This window comes from Aspergillus homomorphus (assembly GCF_003184865.1).
Source record: "Aspergillus homomorphus CBS 101889 unplaced genomic scaffold BO97scaffold_3, whole genome shotgun sequence".
Taxonomy (NCBI): Eukaryota; Fungi; Ascomycota; class Eurotiomycetes; order Eurotiales; family Aspergillaceae; genus Aspergillus; species Aspergillus homomorphus.
This window is the reverse complement of record NW_020291889.1, coordinates 82027-98741: the sequence shown is the minus strand read 5'-3', so window position 1 is coordinate 98741 and position 16715 is coordinate 82027. Positions and strand designations below refer to the sequence as shown.

Here is a 16715-nt window from a genome sequence, read left to right as displayed (position 1 = left end):
GTCCCGGGTGTCCGGATAGAAATGACCTCAGGGGCTCGCTTGCCCAGAATCCCGAAAAGATGGATGCACAAGACGAAATGACACTTCTATAAATACCGGGTGGTGCATTATCAATGCAGAGACGTGTTAATCACCCTGGGCTATCTAATTATCGACCCGCTTCCCCTTTTAGTGGGAAAAAAACGCCCCCCCTTTCGAACTTCCCAAATTCAATCTTGCCCCGACGATCGATTTGCCATCTCTGCTAATCAATTACTCACTCATTCGCGTCTCAAACCTAGGCTTGGTTCCCAATTTTCGATCGTCCGCGTCATTTCCATCATTTCCCTTACCCGACGTACACCTGTCCTTTGCTGTTTATATCCGTCTCATACCAGATCTGTTTCCCCTCAAACGCGCCGTACCCATTGCGATCTATCTTCTGCAGACGTGCAACCTTTCCCAGTGAACGAGCCAACAAGGATAACGTGCGCAACCATGGATGACTCTATCGACCCCGAATCCATTACCCCTCCTGCCCGCGCCGGCTCGCCCTCTCCGTCGGTCCCAGCGACCCCGGCCATCTCCTCCTGTCCGTCGCCGGGCCGTACCTTTTCGTCCCTCTCCTCGCTCTCGGCCTCGTCTGCGACTTCCGCCGATGCGAGGTCATCGATCTCGACCTCATCCAAGCGACGGGGCTACATACGGACTCAGGGAGCCGAGTTCGCAGAGTCGGCCAGGAATCGGGAGAGTGTGATGAGCCTGGGTAGCATTGCGCATCTGCAATACTACTTTGCTCGGACAGGCTTGCTGGATGGGAAGGGTGGCCAGGCCCGTGCATATAAGAAAAAGAAAAAGAACCCAGAGGAAGTTCCTCGGTTGCTGCTAACCCCCAATGCTCGATTCATCGACGAGTTGACAGCCAGCCCTACGGAGGAAGAAAGCATTGATCCCCGCGATTCCGGGTTGGAGGATGAAGGAGAGGAGATCGAGGAGGACGTCGAGGAAATGCTTCCGCCTACCGTGAGCACGTACAGCATCAAGACGCACCACATCCCATCCCCACCGAAACTGAAGGCACTCCGGAAAGACTTGATGGACGCGATGGAAAAGGCCGATCGAGCGATCCATTCCATCGACACCCAGAAGGAAGCGCCCGCGGACATGATTCCGCCCCGAATTAGTTTTTCTTCCAACGAACCCGCCGATAGCGGAGATGACTCGCCAGAACAGCCTCCCCCGGAGGCAATCCCTCAAACTTGGCAAGAAATCCAGGGCATGCGTGTCTTGGATGCTGTCACCCTGGCGATTCGAGCTGCGAAGATCTACTACACCGCACATGAACGTCCCGAACGACTGGCCTCGATCAAGGACAAGCGCGAGATCCGACAGGAGCTCTTCAGTGTGCTCGAGGTGATGAAACGCTGGGCCTCTCGGAATTTCGCCGAGGGGCTTCGCGACGACGAGCGATCCGCCATTGTGGACTGGATGGGCAACTTGCGCGACATGCTGGCCCGAGAAGCCCAGCTGGAATCATTTGAAGCCAAAGAGCGGGCGGCCTGGATCTGGACGGAAGGGGAGTGGGCAGGCAAGGAGCGGGAGCGAGAGACGTTGTTCCTGCGTAGCCTGATCGGCGCCGACGCGCAGCTGCCCACATGGACCGCTCCGGAGGATAACTCTCCGCCGCCTGCCATGCTGGAACGTCTGCGCGACGGTCGAGACCTGGTGCGGGCCCATAATTTCGCGATCAAGAACTCCAAGCGGCCGTTCTTCGACATCAAGACTTACCATCAGGATGTTGGGAAGCCATATCGCATGGCCGAGAACCTGCGGTTCTGGATCAAGGCGGCCGAGCTACGATGGGAAACCAAGCTTGAGATCGACGTGATGGGAGTGGTACAGAACAACAGCGCCGAGGCGTGGAAGCAGTTTGATGCAGCTCTGCTGTCCTGGTGTAAGGTAGTCCGCGAAGAACTGGTGCGGGATTGGCGGGAGCGGCGAGCTTCCGCTGCCAGTCTTCCCAGTGACGATCTGGTGATCCGCCCTTTGTAAAAAGGAGGATCTAGGATGATGTCTGTCAATTGACCGATTTCGGTCCTTGAGTAGGAATAGAGGGTGGGAAGGGGGAAGGAGGGAAGGGTTAAGTGAAGAAAGGAGGAAGACCGACGGGACGGTCGGTGGGTTCGTTCTTGCGTGTTGATTTTTTGCTGTCCGCTCTGACCACATTGATACCCCTTGCTTGTCTGAGCTCAGTCAGGTTGGAAATATTTGTGTTTTAAATATCTTGCCTGTTCCTTTGGAGGGGCGACTCTCTCCCTTCATTGCGACTATGGCTACGCTACGCCTCGTCTTCCAGGTGAATGTCGGACAGGCCGCCGGCATCCTTGTTCAGAAGAGGGGCCTAATTCTGTTCCAGATTATACTTTACTTTGGTTATTCTCATCTATATAATATTTTGTCTTGTAAAGATCGAATCTTGCAAGTACTCCTATATACATTATTGTGGTCGGAGTAACGTCATGTGAAGGACTGGGTCGCTCAGGCGCGTTCCATGGATGGATCGCAAACACTAAACCGAGGGGTCAAAATCCCTGTTGTGTTTTTCTGTTGTTCTTTTCAGGGCCCAAGAGAGCAGCGAAAGGATAATCGGCCCCTGGGGCGGAGGATCAGCCGGGCTGGTCGGGCAATGCCAGAGAGAGCCTGAGGCCAACAATAACGGACAACTCATTTACTTGGGGTCGACTTTCTTCTCACTTACACTTCATCATTCACCACCTGCCTCCTACTACTCCTGCTGCCCAAGATTACTTTCACACCTATCATGATTCCGAAAGTTTCCGGTTTGGTTTCTGTTGAAAGTTGAGCAACCGGTTGGAGCCCGACGCATTTCAACCTAGGCCTGTTCTGAAACCGGATCAGGGGGCAAGACTCACCGACAAGGCCAGCAAGCATACTTGTACTAACTAACCTTGAAGGAAGTACGAGCAGTCTACTCCTAGGTAGTCTACCTTACTAGACTAGCTAAAGAGCTAATGAGCCTAACCAAGCCCGTCTCGTCGGGAGCACAAAGAAAGCTGATTTAAAGATATATGACAACGACACTAGATGGAGAATTTAAGGGTATAGTTATTATCCCAGTATAAGGGAACAAGGGTCTATATTTCATATCCAAAGAAGATTATCTAAAGTAGCTGGCTCAGAAATACAGTAGATAAAGAAGATCATAATTCATACTCTGCTCCCAATTTTTAAATGATTCTATAAAAGGACTAATCTAAAGCGGTAGAGAAGATCTACCTATATAAACATCTTTTTACCTCCCAGACTACATTTCCGGTAGCGGCAACTTACTTGGCGCATCCTCAGCCCATCAACCACATTCCTGCGCCCACCGTCATCATTGCTCTACTGCGCAACTGCATTAGTGTGTTAGTCAGTTAATCTTTCACGTCCACCCATCTTTCAACTGTTACCCACACATCACGCATCCCCTACCCAGCCCCCCCAAAAACAACATTCGAACCGCGGTCGCCCTCGTGGATTTTCCCATCCATGCGTGCAATGTTCACCGGGTTGGCTGCAACCACTGCGACCGCCGACCCCCCGGATTCCGGGCTCAACGCATCCACGTCGCAGTTCTTTTCTCCCCCTCCCCCTCCTCCTCCTGCTGTGTCCGTCTCCGCTGCAGATGATTCCTTTGCGCGACGAATCAAATCCAAATCCTCTCTGCGCAGTCTCCGCAGCCTTGGAAGCAACAGTACGCACGAAGACGACCCTGACGACACATTCGACGCCAGCGCCGACAAGACCCTCATTCGCCCTTCCATCCTCCGTCGATTATCTCCCGGCCTCGCTGCCCGCGTCAAGCTTCTGGACGGCAGCAATAGCAAAACAAACAGCCCGTCCCGCGTGGGAGCTGTCGGTCGGATCCCCGAAGAACAAATTAAGGAGTTGGACAGCTTGCACCAGGACTTATCGATAAGGATCCAGAAAAAGGGCCGCACGTGGAATGGTCTGCACCGCATCCATAGGGAGAGGAAACCACAGTTCGGACGGCCACAACAACAACAGCAGCAGCAGCAGCAGCAGCAGTCGGATTCGGGCTGCTTAGAAGTCCCCGACCCAGTGCTTCCGGAAGAACTACTCGCAGAAGAAGAAGAAGGGGAATCTTCGGGGCAAACACTAGAACAGGAGGCCTCAACATTAGTTCTCCAACCGGACGTGGATCCGTCGCCTGTGGACTGGGATCCTGACGCAATCTTACCGATAGAAGAGGACGCGACACAAGCGGTTTCAAAAGAGGAAGCAGAGGAACAGCGAAGGCTAGCGTACGACGAGTTAGCATCCGACATGGCTGCCGTCAGATCATCCCGACTACCACTCCGTCCGGGTTCAGTGAACGGAATGCCGCCTACAGACCCGGCCGAGTTTGAAAAATACGTCAAGAGTACCAGTGACAATGAATCAGTTCCCCCTCCTCCACCACCCAAGGACTCACCCAGTCACCTGTCCATCTCGTCCACGAACTCGCAATCCTACTTCAATCCCTTAGGACTGCAACGGTCCGAATCCATTTACTCATTCTCCAGAGCCTCTTTCAGCAATCAACTGTCACAACTTACCTCCATCTCTCTCCCCCAACCGTCCCATCTCGAAGCCAACATTGCCTCGATATCGACCGCACCTGCAGCAGTAAGAGCACTCACGGGGGCTGCAGAACAGATTCAAGTATGGATTAAAAAAGCGTCGGGCGTGTTGAGCGGACTGGATGCGGAGGATGACGTCGAATGGGCCGCTGCCGGTGGACGAGAAGGCCTGGACGGGGTTGACGGAGCAATCATGCGGTTCGAGAATTTAATCAACGTCTATGTCAAAGCTATTGAGGACGTGCAGCTACGTGATGATATCGAGAACGTCACCACCGACAGTTTGAATGTTGTTGTCGATCAGATGGACGTCATCATCCAGAGCTGGTCACAGATCAAGAATCGACTTCGAGGCGTCAAAGAACAGGTGGAGTTGGCGATGGAATGGGAGGAGCTTTGGGGGACTGTCTTGGGTGAAGTCGGAGAGGAGATTGAGAACCTTCGTCGGCTTGTCTTCGAGATGGAAGAGAAACGACACTGGACCCTGGCGGGTGAACAGGATTCGAGTGCCACAGGGCTGGACATCAATGAGCTAGAGACCATTGTGGAGGAGACACCGGCCGGTGGGCGCCTGTCGACGAGCAAGCGGTTCAGTCTGGACCCTCTCCTCACAGCCCCGCCCACTTTAGATACTCCTATCATCCAGACCCCACAGGACGACTCCAACAACTCCAACTTGATTGCCCTGTTTGCGAGGATTCAACCGCTACGAGCATCGCTAGATTTCCTTCCCATGCGACTCTCCATGTTCCAGTCGCGGGCAGAGCGAATCTTTCCCAGCGCCTGCCAGGAAATTGAGGACCGGCGCAACCAGCTCGAGATGGCCTACAAGGACCTGGAGTCAGACGCAGAGGACTTGCGGAAGGAGCTGGACGAAGACCGATGGATTCTCGTATTTCGCAACGCGGGCAGCCAGGCGCAGAAGATGTTCGAATCGGTCGAGCGAAGTATTGGAAAGCTTCAGGAGGCCATCGAGATTAGCGCTCAGATCCATAACCCGGGGCAGTTTACCAAGCGGGTGGAAAGCTACGACGCCAAGAAGCAGCATTATGTCGCCGCCATTGAGCGGGTGGTGTCAATCATCCAAAAGGGTGTGAATGAGCGTCTAACGCTGAACGGAGAGATCATGCGACTTCTGTCAGACATGACATCGCGAGTCGATGCTCTGAAGGCGAGTATCCGTGTGATGGACGCATCACTGGAGGACATCAGCTTCACACGATCGCAACATCTTCGCGACTCAATCTCCAGCATCCTCACTATGGACAGCCCGCTGACCGGGAGTGTCGCCGACACGCCCGGCAGCTCCCCGGCTTCGTCGGTAGTGATGACTCCGGCAACCGCGTTGAAACGATCCACCACACCTGTCAACAACTCCAGCCGCCGTTGCAGCTCCGTGAGCTCGGTAGCACGCACGACGATGTCGAAGGTGCGGCGCTATTCTGGGTTGCCACAGGTTACATCCAACCTGACGGCAAAGAAAGCGGCGATCCCGAAGGCAGCACATGGCGTGACCTCGCCCACTAAGCAAGTGGCCGCGACGCCTACGCCTGCGGCGCGAAAGCCACTACCGCGTCCGCCGCCCCTGCCCCCGGCTTTGGCTAACCGGCCGCGGTGGACCAACAGTACCAACCTCAACGATCTGGACCCTTACAAGTCGACTTCGCTCAATACACCGTACCGCAAGACTTCTGCCACGGGCCGTAACTCACGCCCTTCTTCGACACTGCCCATGACCCCGTACCGTCGTGACATGTCGGTCTCACCGGCGCCGATGAGCGCGCGGTCGGCGAGCCGGGTGTCGAGCCGTCTGGCGTCGCGCAGCCCCGCGCGAATGGTATCCCCCACGCCCAATCGGTCCATCCTGGACCCTCCGCCGTACAGCAAGCTGCGCCGGCCCGAAGGATTGGCCAGTGCGCCCCGCAGCCGGCAGAGCTTCGCGGGCCTCTCATTCAGCCGCAGTGTGTCCCAAGACCACAGCCGCGGCCTGGCGAGTCCAACCAAGGCGCCGCCGACGCCACGGCCCGAGACCTCGCTCGGCCACTCGAGCCACCGTCGCATCAGCTTGATTCCATTGCCCAAAGGCCGGTCCGGCAAGGACAATGCGCCTGGCACGCGCAGCAAGCTCGGGGAGCGACCTCCCTGGCGGGGCTAGTCGCGACCCAGCGTTTCCGGGATTTATTCTGTTATTTCACCCAATGTAATTTAAATGGGAGTATTGCGGTTCGGGATTATTATTTTTTTTTACGTGTGGGAGTGTGTGATATAGCAGATTTTGCGTGTCTTTCTTTGCAGATTGATATCCCCCTCGCGCATTTTTAGCGGTGTATGGCATTCATTTATTCATTATTATGTCGAAGTTCCGAAGCGTAATATTCGAATCTAGTCTAGTCTAGTCTAGGAAACTGGGCCAAGTCATGAAAACGGAAAAATATTTACAGGTGTTCTTCTTTCTCCGGTGACTCCCAACCTCGGCTCATGCAAATACAGAATAAAGGCGTCCCGGGGGAGAACCCCCGGACCCCCCTTTGTTTTCAGCTTCCCAGCAACCTCAATCCTTAGACTGGGGCATAAGCGTCCCGGGGGAGAACCCCCGGGCCCCCCTTTTCTTTCAGCTTCCTGGCACCTCAACCCTGAGCCAGGATGTAGGTGTTCTCGGGGGAGAACTCCCGGATCCCCCTTGCTTTCAACTCCCTGGCCACCTCAACCTCATACCAGAGACCTCGGAGAGTTATACCAAATCCCGCCCAATGATCAACGCATCCACCAACTCAGCACTGTTCGCCAGTCGCGCCGCGCGCGGCACCCGCCCGATAACCTGGAACCCGAGCTTCTCCCAGATCTTGATCGAAGCGACGTTGTTCGCGAACACGAGGTTGAACACCGAGTACTTGTAGCCCTGCACCGCGTTAACCCTCACCCACCACCACAAACCCAACCCCCCCCCTGAAAGGGAAAAAAACTAACCAAAACAGGCGCAACAGCCAAATACGTCTGCCCCATCACCATACCGACCCCGCGGCCCCTCGCCGCCGGCGTCGTAAAGAACCCCGCGTTACAAACATGCGAGCAGCGGCCTGTCGCAAGTCCCAAAGATGTTAGCATACATAGCTCAACCCTGCGAAAAAAAAAAAAAAAAAAAAAAAAATAAGAAAAGAAGGGATACATACCAGGATAATTAGGCTTAACATAAAACGTCCCCAAACACACCCTCTCCCAATCCCGTCCCTCAACAAGTCCCTCAGGGAACTCATCCTCATCAACCAGCGCAACAACAGCGAACGTCCCGAACCAGTACCCCCGGTACACGTCCAGCGACATCGGCTCTTCCATCGGGTAGGTGCTGCCGCGCACGATCTCATCGCTGAACTCGCGGTGCAGGTATTCGATTAACGAGGCCGGTACGCCGAACGGCCCGTTGGTGATCGGGTATAATGTCACCGCCGTGGAGTCCTTCAGCACCGCGCGCCGTGGGTGGAGCTGCTTCGCGGCGGCTTTCGCAGCGGGGGGTGCCGGGAGGATGGTTGTTGGGTCTTCGAGGAGGGCGGGCATTTTTCTTTTCTTTGGGTAATCTTTCGAGGGGTTTTATTGTGGAATGTATGTATGTACAACGGGTTGAGGGGGAATAAGTAGACAGCGCAGCGGGGAGGAGGCGGTTTTAGGGCGCGGGGAGAGGGGAGGACACTCGGGTACGTGTACCCGGAGGCGATAAGATAAACAGCAAAAATTTGAGACAGGTTCTTGGCAGTGGTGGGGCCGGGTCGGCACGGGATGCCGATGTAGATTGGATATTTAGTGGTTAGTATGCTACTCTAGATCCTGCCACTGCACTATCACCAGCCCTTCGTCGGAGTCTTCGTCTTCCTCGTCTTGCTCGTGCAGCTCTGGAGCTGTCTCAGCCTGCATCGGGCTAGTCTCCTGCTCTTGTGGAGGGGACGCATTCGGGAGAGTTATTGGCTGTGCTTCTTGCTTCTCCACCTTGCTCTTCTTCGTCTTGTTCTTCTTGTTCTTCTTGTTCTTGTGTTTCTTGTTCTTCTTGTCCTTCTTGTCCTTCTTGTCCTTCTTGTTTTTCTTTCGCTTTTCCTTTTCGGTATCGTTCTTGCTCTCCGTGCTGTCGTCCTTTCCCATCTCGCCCAGAGTATCAGCATTCTCTCCCCCCGGGATATCCTGTTCAGCCTTTCTCTCAGCCCATGAGCGCAGCCTCTCCGGATTCCTCAAACAAAACACCACAAGCTCCCTCACCCCGACACACCCCTCCCACCCAGCACACGTCCCCATTTCCCTCCGCTCCGCTTTCTTGCCTTGCGGCTCTTCCTTCCCGGCTTCACCCCTCCACATCTCCCAATCCCACCCCAAAACCTCCACACACAGCTCCTCCACCCCCCACACCCTCCGAAGCGGCACAGTCGACCTCCCCATACCCACCGCCTCAGCCGTCAAGATCCCCGCATCCACCACCCGCCCATGTACCATCCGCAAAGCATGCAGTCCACGATGTAACCCGTGTCCCACAAGCACGGTATCCGCGTCGATGACCTCCCAGAGTGAATCCCGCGCTGCGCGGTAGTCGTCCACGCTTGTCCTGGTACCGACCCAGGGAATGTTGCTGGTGTTGGTGCTCCCACAGGTCATGTTGCTATTGCCCCCCGCCACACCCTCCTTCTCTACCCCCTCGGATCCAACGACGAGGTGGAGGAGTGCCTCGTTGGTTAGGAAGTCTGTTGCGGTTAGGTGGGTGAGGGATTCAGCTCCGGGTTCCTTGTGGGCGTTGGTTTCAATGGTCAGGACGACGGCTCTTCGGCGGGGGTGTGCGGGGTTCGCTTCAGAGGTGGAGTGGTAGTCGGGTGGTGTCGAGGATGGAACTGGGTAGTTCTGCGCTTGGAGCCGGGTGACGGGGTGGCAGCGTGAGAGCAGGTATTTGACTAGCAGGTCTTGTTCGAGCGGGTGCAGGGTTTCGGGGGTGTGTTTTGTCTTCGGTATGGTCGGCGGGGGTGGTTTGGTAGTCGGTGCGTTGGGGGGTGAAGATGAACTCGGTTGCTGCTTGCTTTGCTTGGGGCTTGAGGTAGTGGTTGTGGGTTGTTTCACGGGTGTATCCCCTTGTATAGACGTGGGAGCACCGGTTTTCTTGGATGTCGTTCGTAGATGCACTTGTTCGTGTTGCTGCACGGCTTGCTTATCGCAGAACCTCTTGTGGCAGGTCGGACACGCGACAGGATAGTGATCCAGTGCCTTTTGGTGGTCGCCCAGTGCCTTAGCTGTTTTGAAGCGGGACTTGTTGCAGCATGGACATTTGAAGTTGGACGGAGTAGCCATCCTTTCTGCTGTTGCTGTTGCTGTTGGATTTGGGACTGTCGTTAGCTTCGACCAGCTCGTACAAGGGATGATGGATGGGTTAGAGTAGGCTCCAGTCTGACGGCCTGCTGCATAAATGCCCGCAAGGCTCACGCTTACTTACCCCGCAGCTGGCTTACACATATTGTATCTACTGCACATACGCATACGGAAGATAAGGCAGCCTCGCATCCAACCCAACCCATCCAATGTTCAACAGGGACATAAGCGTCCCGGGGGAGAACCCCCGGACCCCCCTTTTCTTTCAGCTTCCTGGCACCTCAACCCTGGGCTAGGATGTACGTGTTTCCGGGGGTTCTCCCCCGGAACCCCCTTTCTTTCAACTTCCTGGCCTACCGCAATCTAGGTGCTGCGTTTCAACATTCCATGGCTCTATATACATAACATACAGCTCTCGACCGGACATACTGATTCTTAGCTATCATACAACACAGAACAAGACCTTTTACAACTCAAATCTATTGCTTCTCACCGTCACCCTCGCCCTCCCCCTCCTGGATCTTGATAGCCTGCATCAGCTCATACAGCTGGCCAATCTGCTGATCTACGCTCGTTAGCCCACGACTCCTAAAAGAATCACAAAGAAAGCATACCACTCATCTTATCCAACTTGCTCTTATCCAGCTTCTCCCCGATCCAGGCATCGCCCTCCAGCTTCTGCACATACAGTTGCCACTCCGTCAAGAAGCCGATCTACGAGCTCCGTTAGCGTACCGCACAACCAGTGCCATCGGCGCACGGATACTACGGATAGGAAGAGAACGTACAATGTGCAGCGGGTTCTCCACGCTCCGGTGCGCGCGGAACTCGCTCTTCACATACGAGTCCCCCAGCAGCCGCATCTCCGGCTCCAGCTTCTTGCGGTGCACGCGGAGAATGCGGCGGTAGAGCGGGATCGGCGGCAGGAGGGCGAGCGCCTCGGTGAGGCTGGACTTGGAGCCGATGGACGCGGGCGTAGCCAGGAGGCGCGCCGTGGGACGGAGGGCGAAGCTCATGGTGCTTGATGTCGTTAGGCAATGTGTGAGAGTATTTCCCCCGGATGGAAGTGCGCAGTGCAGCTTGAAGCCGAGGGAGGGAAGTGAGCCTGAGAGTGAGTACTGCCGCGGTAATCTAAGGCGGGGAGGAGCCCGGCGACCAATCAGCTGGCGGTGTGGGTGCTATCAAATTCCCGATCCTACGAAGTACAGTACAGACAGACCTGTACATCATCAGCTACATTTCAATCTCAAGAAACCTACACCACGAACCACAATCCTCCTCATCCCTCTCCCTCCCCTCCACCCCGGGACAACCAACCACTACAATGCTCCCAACACCATGCACCTCGCACGTCTCCTTCGACACGATCTACGAACCCGCCGAAGACAGCTACCTATTCCTGGACACGCTCTCCTCGGCCAGCGAAACCGCCTGGCTAACGCAGCACTTCCGCACGGGGCCCAGCCCGCTGATTCTAGAGGTAGGGTCCGGCTCAGGCGTGGTGTTGGCCTTCGTAGCCGGCAACGCGCCCACGCTGCTCGGCCGCGCCGACATCCTCTCGCTATCCACGGACCTCAACCGCGCCGCCTGCCTCGCGACCTGTGAAACAGTGCGGAAGGCCATCGATGCGCAGCAGCCGCCAGCACACCCAAATACAACTCCAGAATCAACCACCACCCCCCCGACCCCAGAAACCACAATCCCAAGATCAACGCACCTAACATCCCTCCACACCTCCCTCGCAACACCCCTCCGGGAAAAAACAGTGGACCTCCTCCTCTTCAACCCACCCTACGTACCCACAGAATCCGTGCCACGCGCCCCTACACCCGCTGACTTTCCCGACCCCCACCCCAATACCTCCGAAAAGGTGAAAGGAAAAGGAAGAGACTTCGAAAGAGAATCCTACCTCCTCTCGCTCACATACGCAGGCGGGAAGGACGGGATGGAGATCACGGAGCTGCTGCTGCGGGATCTGCCGCGGGTGCTGAGCGAGCGCGGGGTGGCGTATGTGTTGCTTTGTGCGCAGAATCAACCACAAAAGGTTGTGGAGCGGATTAGGACTTCGGGGTTTTCTGAGGGGGAGGAGGGTTTGGGGGATACAGAGGAAGGACAAGGGAAGGGGAAGTGGTGCGCGGAGATCGCGGGGTCGAGTGGGGTGAAGGCTGGGTGGGAGCGGTTGGTTATTGTTAGAATTTGGAGGGATCTTTGAGCTGGGGTGTTTTTGGTGTAGTGTATATAAAGGGGATTGGGTAGGAGGGGATAGATAGAGTAGAATAGAATAGAATAGAATAGTAATGAGTTATGACCACTACTTGTTATCTTGTATCAACAGTAGAGAACTTATCTACGGCCACTCCCCAACAATAAACTACACCTAAGACAACCCAAAGAGACAAAGCTAGATAGATAGATAGTAAGAAGAAACTCCATATCCATGATTTAACTCTGAACAATATTAAAAGCAAGCAGACACAAAAAACGGCCCAATCCACAGACCGTACATAAAAACAACCCAACCCAACCCAACCAACACTCAGCCACAATAGAATAAAATGCGGTTGTTGATCCCTATCCCCGACTAGGTACCTCCCGTCAGCCACCTATCCCACGCTCACCCAGTCACTCAATCCTAAGCCGAAAGCACTAGCAACCCCCAACCCTTATCCTTCACGAAAGAAAGAAAGCAAGCTTTTTAAAAACCCCGACCACGCCCCCGACCACGCCCGCGCCCTCTACCGCCTCTCGGCCCGCGCCCGCCACGCGCGCCACGATCCGCCTCCTTCCGCGCCTTATTCTTCGGCTTGGGGGTATCATCGATGAGCAGCGTATCGAGCGGCAAGCTGTCCGGCAGGATGTAATAGCGGATGGTGGAGCCGCGGATGTTGATGGTGTCGAGGGAGATGGGGTCGCGGCCCTTGGGGGTCATTTTGACGGTGCGGAGACTGGTGTTCATCTGGGGGGAGACGGAGGTGATGGTTCCGTGGAGGATTGTTCCTACGCAGCGGGGGAAACGTTAGTGATTCCGTAGACATTGGGGGAGGGAGGGGGATTGGGGAAGGCAAGGCGGAAATAGCTGGTGCGTTGAGTGTGCTGGCACATCGCTTCCCCTATGGGGCTGCTGCTGCTGCTCCAACCAAGAGGGGAAGAAAAACGTACCGTTCTTCAGCTCGATCGTCACCGATTCGTTGGCGCATTTCATTAGGAAGCTTTTCTTTCTGTTAGCACTAGTCGGATCAGGTTACACGATGTGTGGGCAAGCGTACCGGACGAGCTTCATTTTGATGGTCTGGTCTGTTCTGGTCTCTGTTTATCGGGGAGAAGGGGATGAGGGATGAGGGAAGAGCAGACTGCGAGGCCAATTCGACTTCCAGTTCGGGCTGTTGCTTTCCTGCCGTGATGTCGAGATCGCGCTCAGAGGCTGAGCTGCTTACCGCCTTGTCACGTGAAATCTTTAATGTGCGCTTAGTCAGCTATGTCTGCATAGTGGGGCTCGATATATGTCCTCGGGCTTGGATGGAGGTTGCTGGGAAGCTGAAAAGAAGGGGGGTCCGGGGGTTCTCCCCCGGAAACACTTATGCTCCCAGTCGAAGGATTGAGGTGGTCAGGAAGCTGAAAGAAAGGGGGGTCCGGGAGTTGTCCCCCGGATACTCTATACGCTGGTGTACTTCGGATTGAGGTACGTGTTTTACAAGTGTGTTTTTAAGTGATTCCAAGTACTGTGCAGAAATGGTCATTATGAAACCATAGCTAATCATTATTTAACGATGAAAAGAAAAGAAAGAGAAATATCGCTAGGTGGTATCTTAACACAACACAACACTAAATCAAGCGCGACCGACGGCCGCCCGCCTGCGCGGCAAGCTCCGCTTCCCGAGAATTCATTCACAATACGCCGTGACGAGCCTTGAAAATGGCGACCTTGTCATCGTAGAACAGGATCTCGCGCAGGCGGAACGAGACGCGCGGGCGGTTGTAATCCAGCTCGGAGTCCTCGCCGTCGGAGGAGCCGCGGTCGTCCGAGGACACGTCGGACAGCGAATGGATGGCGCTGGCGGCGCCGTCGTCGTCGGCCTCGTCGTCGTCGTTAGTCTCCGAGCCGGCCCAGTCCTCGCCGCCGGGCACGAAGCCTTCGCTGTGGCTGTCGTCCGTGTCGTAGTACTCGCCCCCTGCGTCGCCGTCCTTGCTCTCCAGGATCTCGTAGCATTTACTCTGCAGGCCTACGTAGGTCAGTCCGATCTCTGGCCGGATGGTGACGATGTCGAGGATGAGCATGGCCAGTTCCTTGGGGTCTCGGTGCACGTGGCGGGCGATATGCGGGATGTGCAGTGCGCGCAGCTGCGGCATGTATGGGAGCCTCTGGATGAAGTAGTGCTAGTGGTGGTTCAGTTAGTACCATGCGCTTCCTATGGGAGGATCAGCCTTACCCAATCTTTGGCATGGAGGGCGATCGAGAGCTCCTTCAGCCGCGGCATCCGGCCGCTGCTCATAAAGGTGATCATCTGTCGCGTGAACATCCATTTGTACCAGCGCACGCTAGTGATCTCCGCGCCCCCAGGGGATCGTTGTGCGCTGTCGACCAGGATCTTTTGCAGACTCAGGTGGTGATTACGAATTGCGTTCTTGTAGATTGCGTCAATATTGACGATCGACTCGTACATCGGCGCCTCGTGCAGAAATAGCGTCTCCAGGGTGTTTGGCGCTAATGTATCTTTGATGAACAGCAGCAGGTAAGGCGATACAGCGTCCGTATGGATGTGCTTTAGCCTCAGGGTGTATTCTGGACTGTCTCCACTCTTCGACCGGGATTGTGACGGGGAGAACTGGCGCCGCAGGGCCCGCCAGAGCTTCTCGTGATTCTCGCAGCGAAGGATCGTCAACGTGGTCAGCTTACTCCAGTCGAGAGCATGCACTGCCACCGGGATCGACAACGCAACCCGCTCCAACTCGAGTGTCTCAAGCTGTAACAGTCGGCGGTCATGCTCAGGTCCGGTTGGGAGAGGTCTGGATGGGCGCGATGACCCCTTGGGAACGGGCGGAGGCTTGCTATTTGGCGTGACTGAGGCAGCCGGGCTAGCGAGATGTGTTTGTTCCAGATTTAGGGCGAGCCCATTGACGCCACCATTGGAATGGGGCGGAGAACCCGCTGTCAACATAACCCCATCCCCGAAAATAGCGTCAGCGTCAGCGGCCGCCTGAGCCGTCTCAGAAGGCGCCTCGACCGAATCCTCCTTCGGGGAAGATACGCGTGCCATCAATTCGGGCCGGGTGAGATCTTCCGACTTGCCAAGGACGACCCCCAGTACGCCCCCAGATCGGGGCCAACCAATAATCCTGTTTGGAGGTGTTGGCTGCTCGGCTTGCCAGGCACCGGCCGGTTTCAGCCACGCTGCTTGATACGCTTTAGCAGATATCCCTATACGGAGTTCTCTCAGTCGGCCACGCGACCGGTCGACCAACACCCCCATCTCTTCCAAATACGACGGTTCGTCGATGTCCAAAACGCTCAGGCTCTTCAGGGGGGGAAGAATCGACAGGGAGGGGTATTCCACGTGTCCGTATCGTTGCCACAAGGTGCTATTCCCTGGAGATCCTAGCCCTGGCCCTGGCGCTGGTGTATGGGGGAGGGTAACCGAGGACGCAGTCGGGGCGGTAGCGACCAGCGACCGCATCGCATTCTCGGAGTTATCATGCCAGCGGACCCAGACGCGTTCTAGACGACAGTCGTGCCCCGGCCGTGTCGCGAGGGATGCCAGTGCCACCCACACGTCGCGCAAGACCCCGGTGGGCATGTCCCAGACGAAGGTCTCCAGGTTCACCATCCGGGCGACCGCCAAAGCGACCAGCGTCCCCAGCATCTTGCCCGTCTCTTTGGTCACCGCATACTCCTGCACCCATACCAACGGACCGTTGCCGACGGAGAACTTGCGGGTGTACTGCGCGTAGTAATTCCCGCGCCGGACCCGCGGTGGTGCGCCCGTCTCAATCGGACCTGGTGGCGGGGTGCGGCAACCGCAGTGTGGACATGGCTGGGGCCACCTCGCAGGCACCTCGTGGAATATATCCTCCCCGGTCACTAAAGTCGCCAAGCCGTACGAGAGAGCATCCACGCCAGCCGGATGGTCGGAGGTCGACAAGGTCTCCGGCCAGACGATGTCGAAGCGGGAGTACATCTGCGGAATCGCCAGCGAATGCAGAGCAGAGCAGGTCAATGCAAGGGAGGTCAGGTCAGTCGTGTGGGTCACCTATATTTGTAACAGAACAAATCAGTATGGTTGATGATGGATGGTCTGGACATCCAACGCAACAAGCGCAGGGTACGCACCTCTTTCATGACCTCCTGCAGGATATCCATGGGCAGATCAAGCAAGTTGAGTGGCTTCCTCTCCGACTGTTTGGAAGCTGTATGGGAGCGAGCACAACACGTAACCACCGGTTTAGCTTCAACACTCTTAGGCGGGTGGTTATCCAACGGCCCCGTAGCGGGTTGCGGGTGCTGGGGACTGGAATTCCCCGCAATCATGGTTTCCTTCGTCTGCGACTCGTACGTACTCGACGTCGTACTGGCGCTCGAAACAAACTCCTCTCCATCGTCTGAGAGACCGTCGAAGTCAGAGCTGACGCGGGAGCTTAGATTCAAGCTGCTGGGACCAGCCATGATGGCGGGTGGTGGAGGGTGGAACTGCGACGACTGCCTAGGAGCTCGATCTGTGGAAAGTGGGCGGTGAGGGGTTCAGGACATGCCAGTCACGCAAACCA

General features: G+C 56.0%; 8 protein-coding genes across 8 annotated transcripts; 3 read left to right on the top strand and 5 right to left on the bottom strand.

Moving 5' to 3' along the window:
• The first annotated feature begins 218 nt into the window (after window positions 1-218).
• On the top strand, window positions 219-2391 carry BO97DRAFT_402693 (uncharacterized protein). Its single transcript, XM_025694567.1, has one exon. The coding sequence runs from the start codon at window positions 478-480 to the stop codon at window positions 2029-2031; it is 1554 nt and encodes a 517-aa protein (XP_025555398.1). The 5' UTR covers window positions 219-477; the 3' UTR covers window positions 2032-2391.
• Window positions 2392-3325: 934 nt separating this feature from the next.
• Window positions 3326-6975, top strand: BO97DRAFT_402692 (KAR9 family protein). Its single transcript, XM_025694566.1, has one exon. The coding sequence runs from the start codon at window positions 3541-3543 to the stop codon at window positions 6778-6780; it is 3240 nt and encodes a 1079-aa protein (XP_025555397.1). The 5' UTR covers window positions 3326-3540; the 3' UTR covers window positions 6781-6975.
• A 127-nt stretch (window positions 6976-7102) lies between these two features.
• BO97DRAFT_360931 (GNAT family N-acetyltransferase) lies at window positions 7103-8231 on the bottom strand. Its single transcript, XM_025692384.1, has 3 exons — window positions 7796-8231; window positions 7593-7702; window positions 7103-7524 (listed from the first exon to the last, which is right to left on the bottom strand). The coding sequence occupies exons 1-3, from the start codon at window positions 8175-8177 to the stop codon at window positions 7357-7359; spliced, it is 660 nt and encodes a 219-aa protein (XP_025555396.1). The 5' UTR covers window positions 8178-8231; the 3' UTR covers window positions 7103-7356.
• A 138-nt stretch (window positions 8232-8369) lies between these two features.
• On the bottom strand, window positions 8370-10212 carry BO97DRAFT_128838 (uncharacterized protein). Its single transcript, XM_025690032.1, has one exon. It carries the CDS (start codon window positions 9936-9938, stop codon window positions 8433-8435), a length of 1506 nt encoding a protein of 501 aa, XP_025555395.1. The 5' UTR covers window positions 9939-10212; the 3' UTR covers window positions 8370-8432.
• Window positions 10213-10330: 118 nt separating this feature from the next.
• BO97DRAFT_402689 (succinate dehydrogenase assembly factor 3) lies at window positions 10331-11031 on the bottom strand. Its single transcript, XM_025694565.1, has 3 exons — window positions 10745-11031; window positions 10571-10670; window positions 10331-10521 (listed from the first exon to the last, which is right to left on the bottom strand). Exons 1-3 carry the CDS (start codon window positions 10970-10972, stop codon window positions 10436-10438), a joined length of 414 nt encoding a protein of 137 aa, XP_025555394.1. The 5' UTR covers window positions 10973-11031; the 3' UTR covers window positions 10331-10435.
• Window positions 11032-11126: 95 nt separating this feature from the next.
• BO97DRAFT_128836 (S-adenosylmethionine-dependent methyltransferase) lies at window positions 11127-12243 on the top strand. The gene has a single exon (XM_025690031.1). It carries the CDS (start codon window positions 11281-11283, stop codon window positions 12166-12168), a length of 888 nt encoding a protein of 295 aa, XP_025555393.1. The 5' UTR covers window positions 11127-11280; the 3' UTR covers window positions 12169-12243.
• Window positions 12244-12344: 101 nt separating this feature from the next.
• BO97DRAFT_382520 (mRNA splicing protein SMD1) lies at window positions 12345-13337 on the bottom strand. The gene is made up of 3 exons (XM_025693306.1): window positions 13223-13337; window positions 13116-13165; window positions 12345-12953 (listed from the first exon to the last, which is right to left on the bottom strand). The coding sequence occupies exons 1-3, from the start codon at window positions 13234-13236 to the stop codon at window positions 12652-12654; spliced, it is 366 nt and encodes a 121-aa protein (XP_025555392.1). The 5' UTR covers window positions 13237-13337; the 3' UTR covers window positions 12345-12651.
• Window positions 13338-13841: 504 nt separating this feature from the next.
• Window positions 13842-16614, bottom strand: BO97DRAFT_410647 (uncharacterized protein; the record flags this gene model as incomplete). Its single annotated transcript, XM_025696142.1, has 3 exons — window positions 13842-14330; window positions 14384-16201; window positions 16282-16614. 3 exons carry the CDS (start codon window positions 16612-16614, stop codon window positions 13842-13844), a joined length of 2640 nt encoding a protein of 879 aa, XP_025555391.1.
• Window positions 16615-16715: the final 101 nt, after the last annotated feature.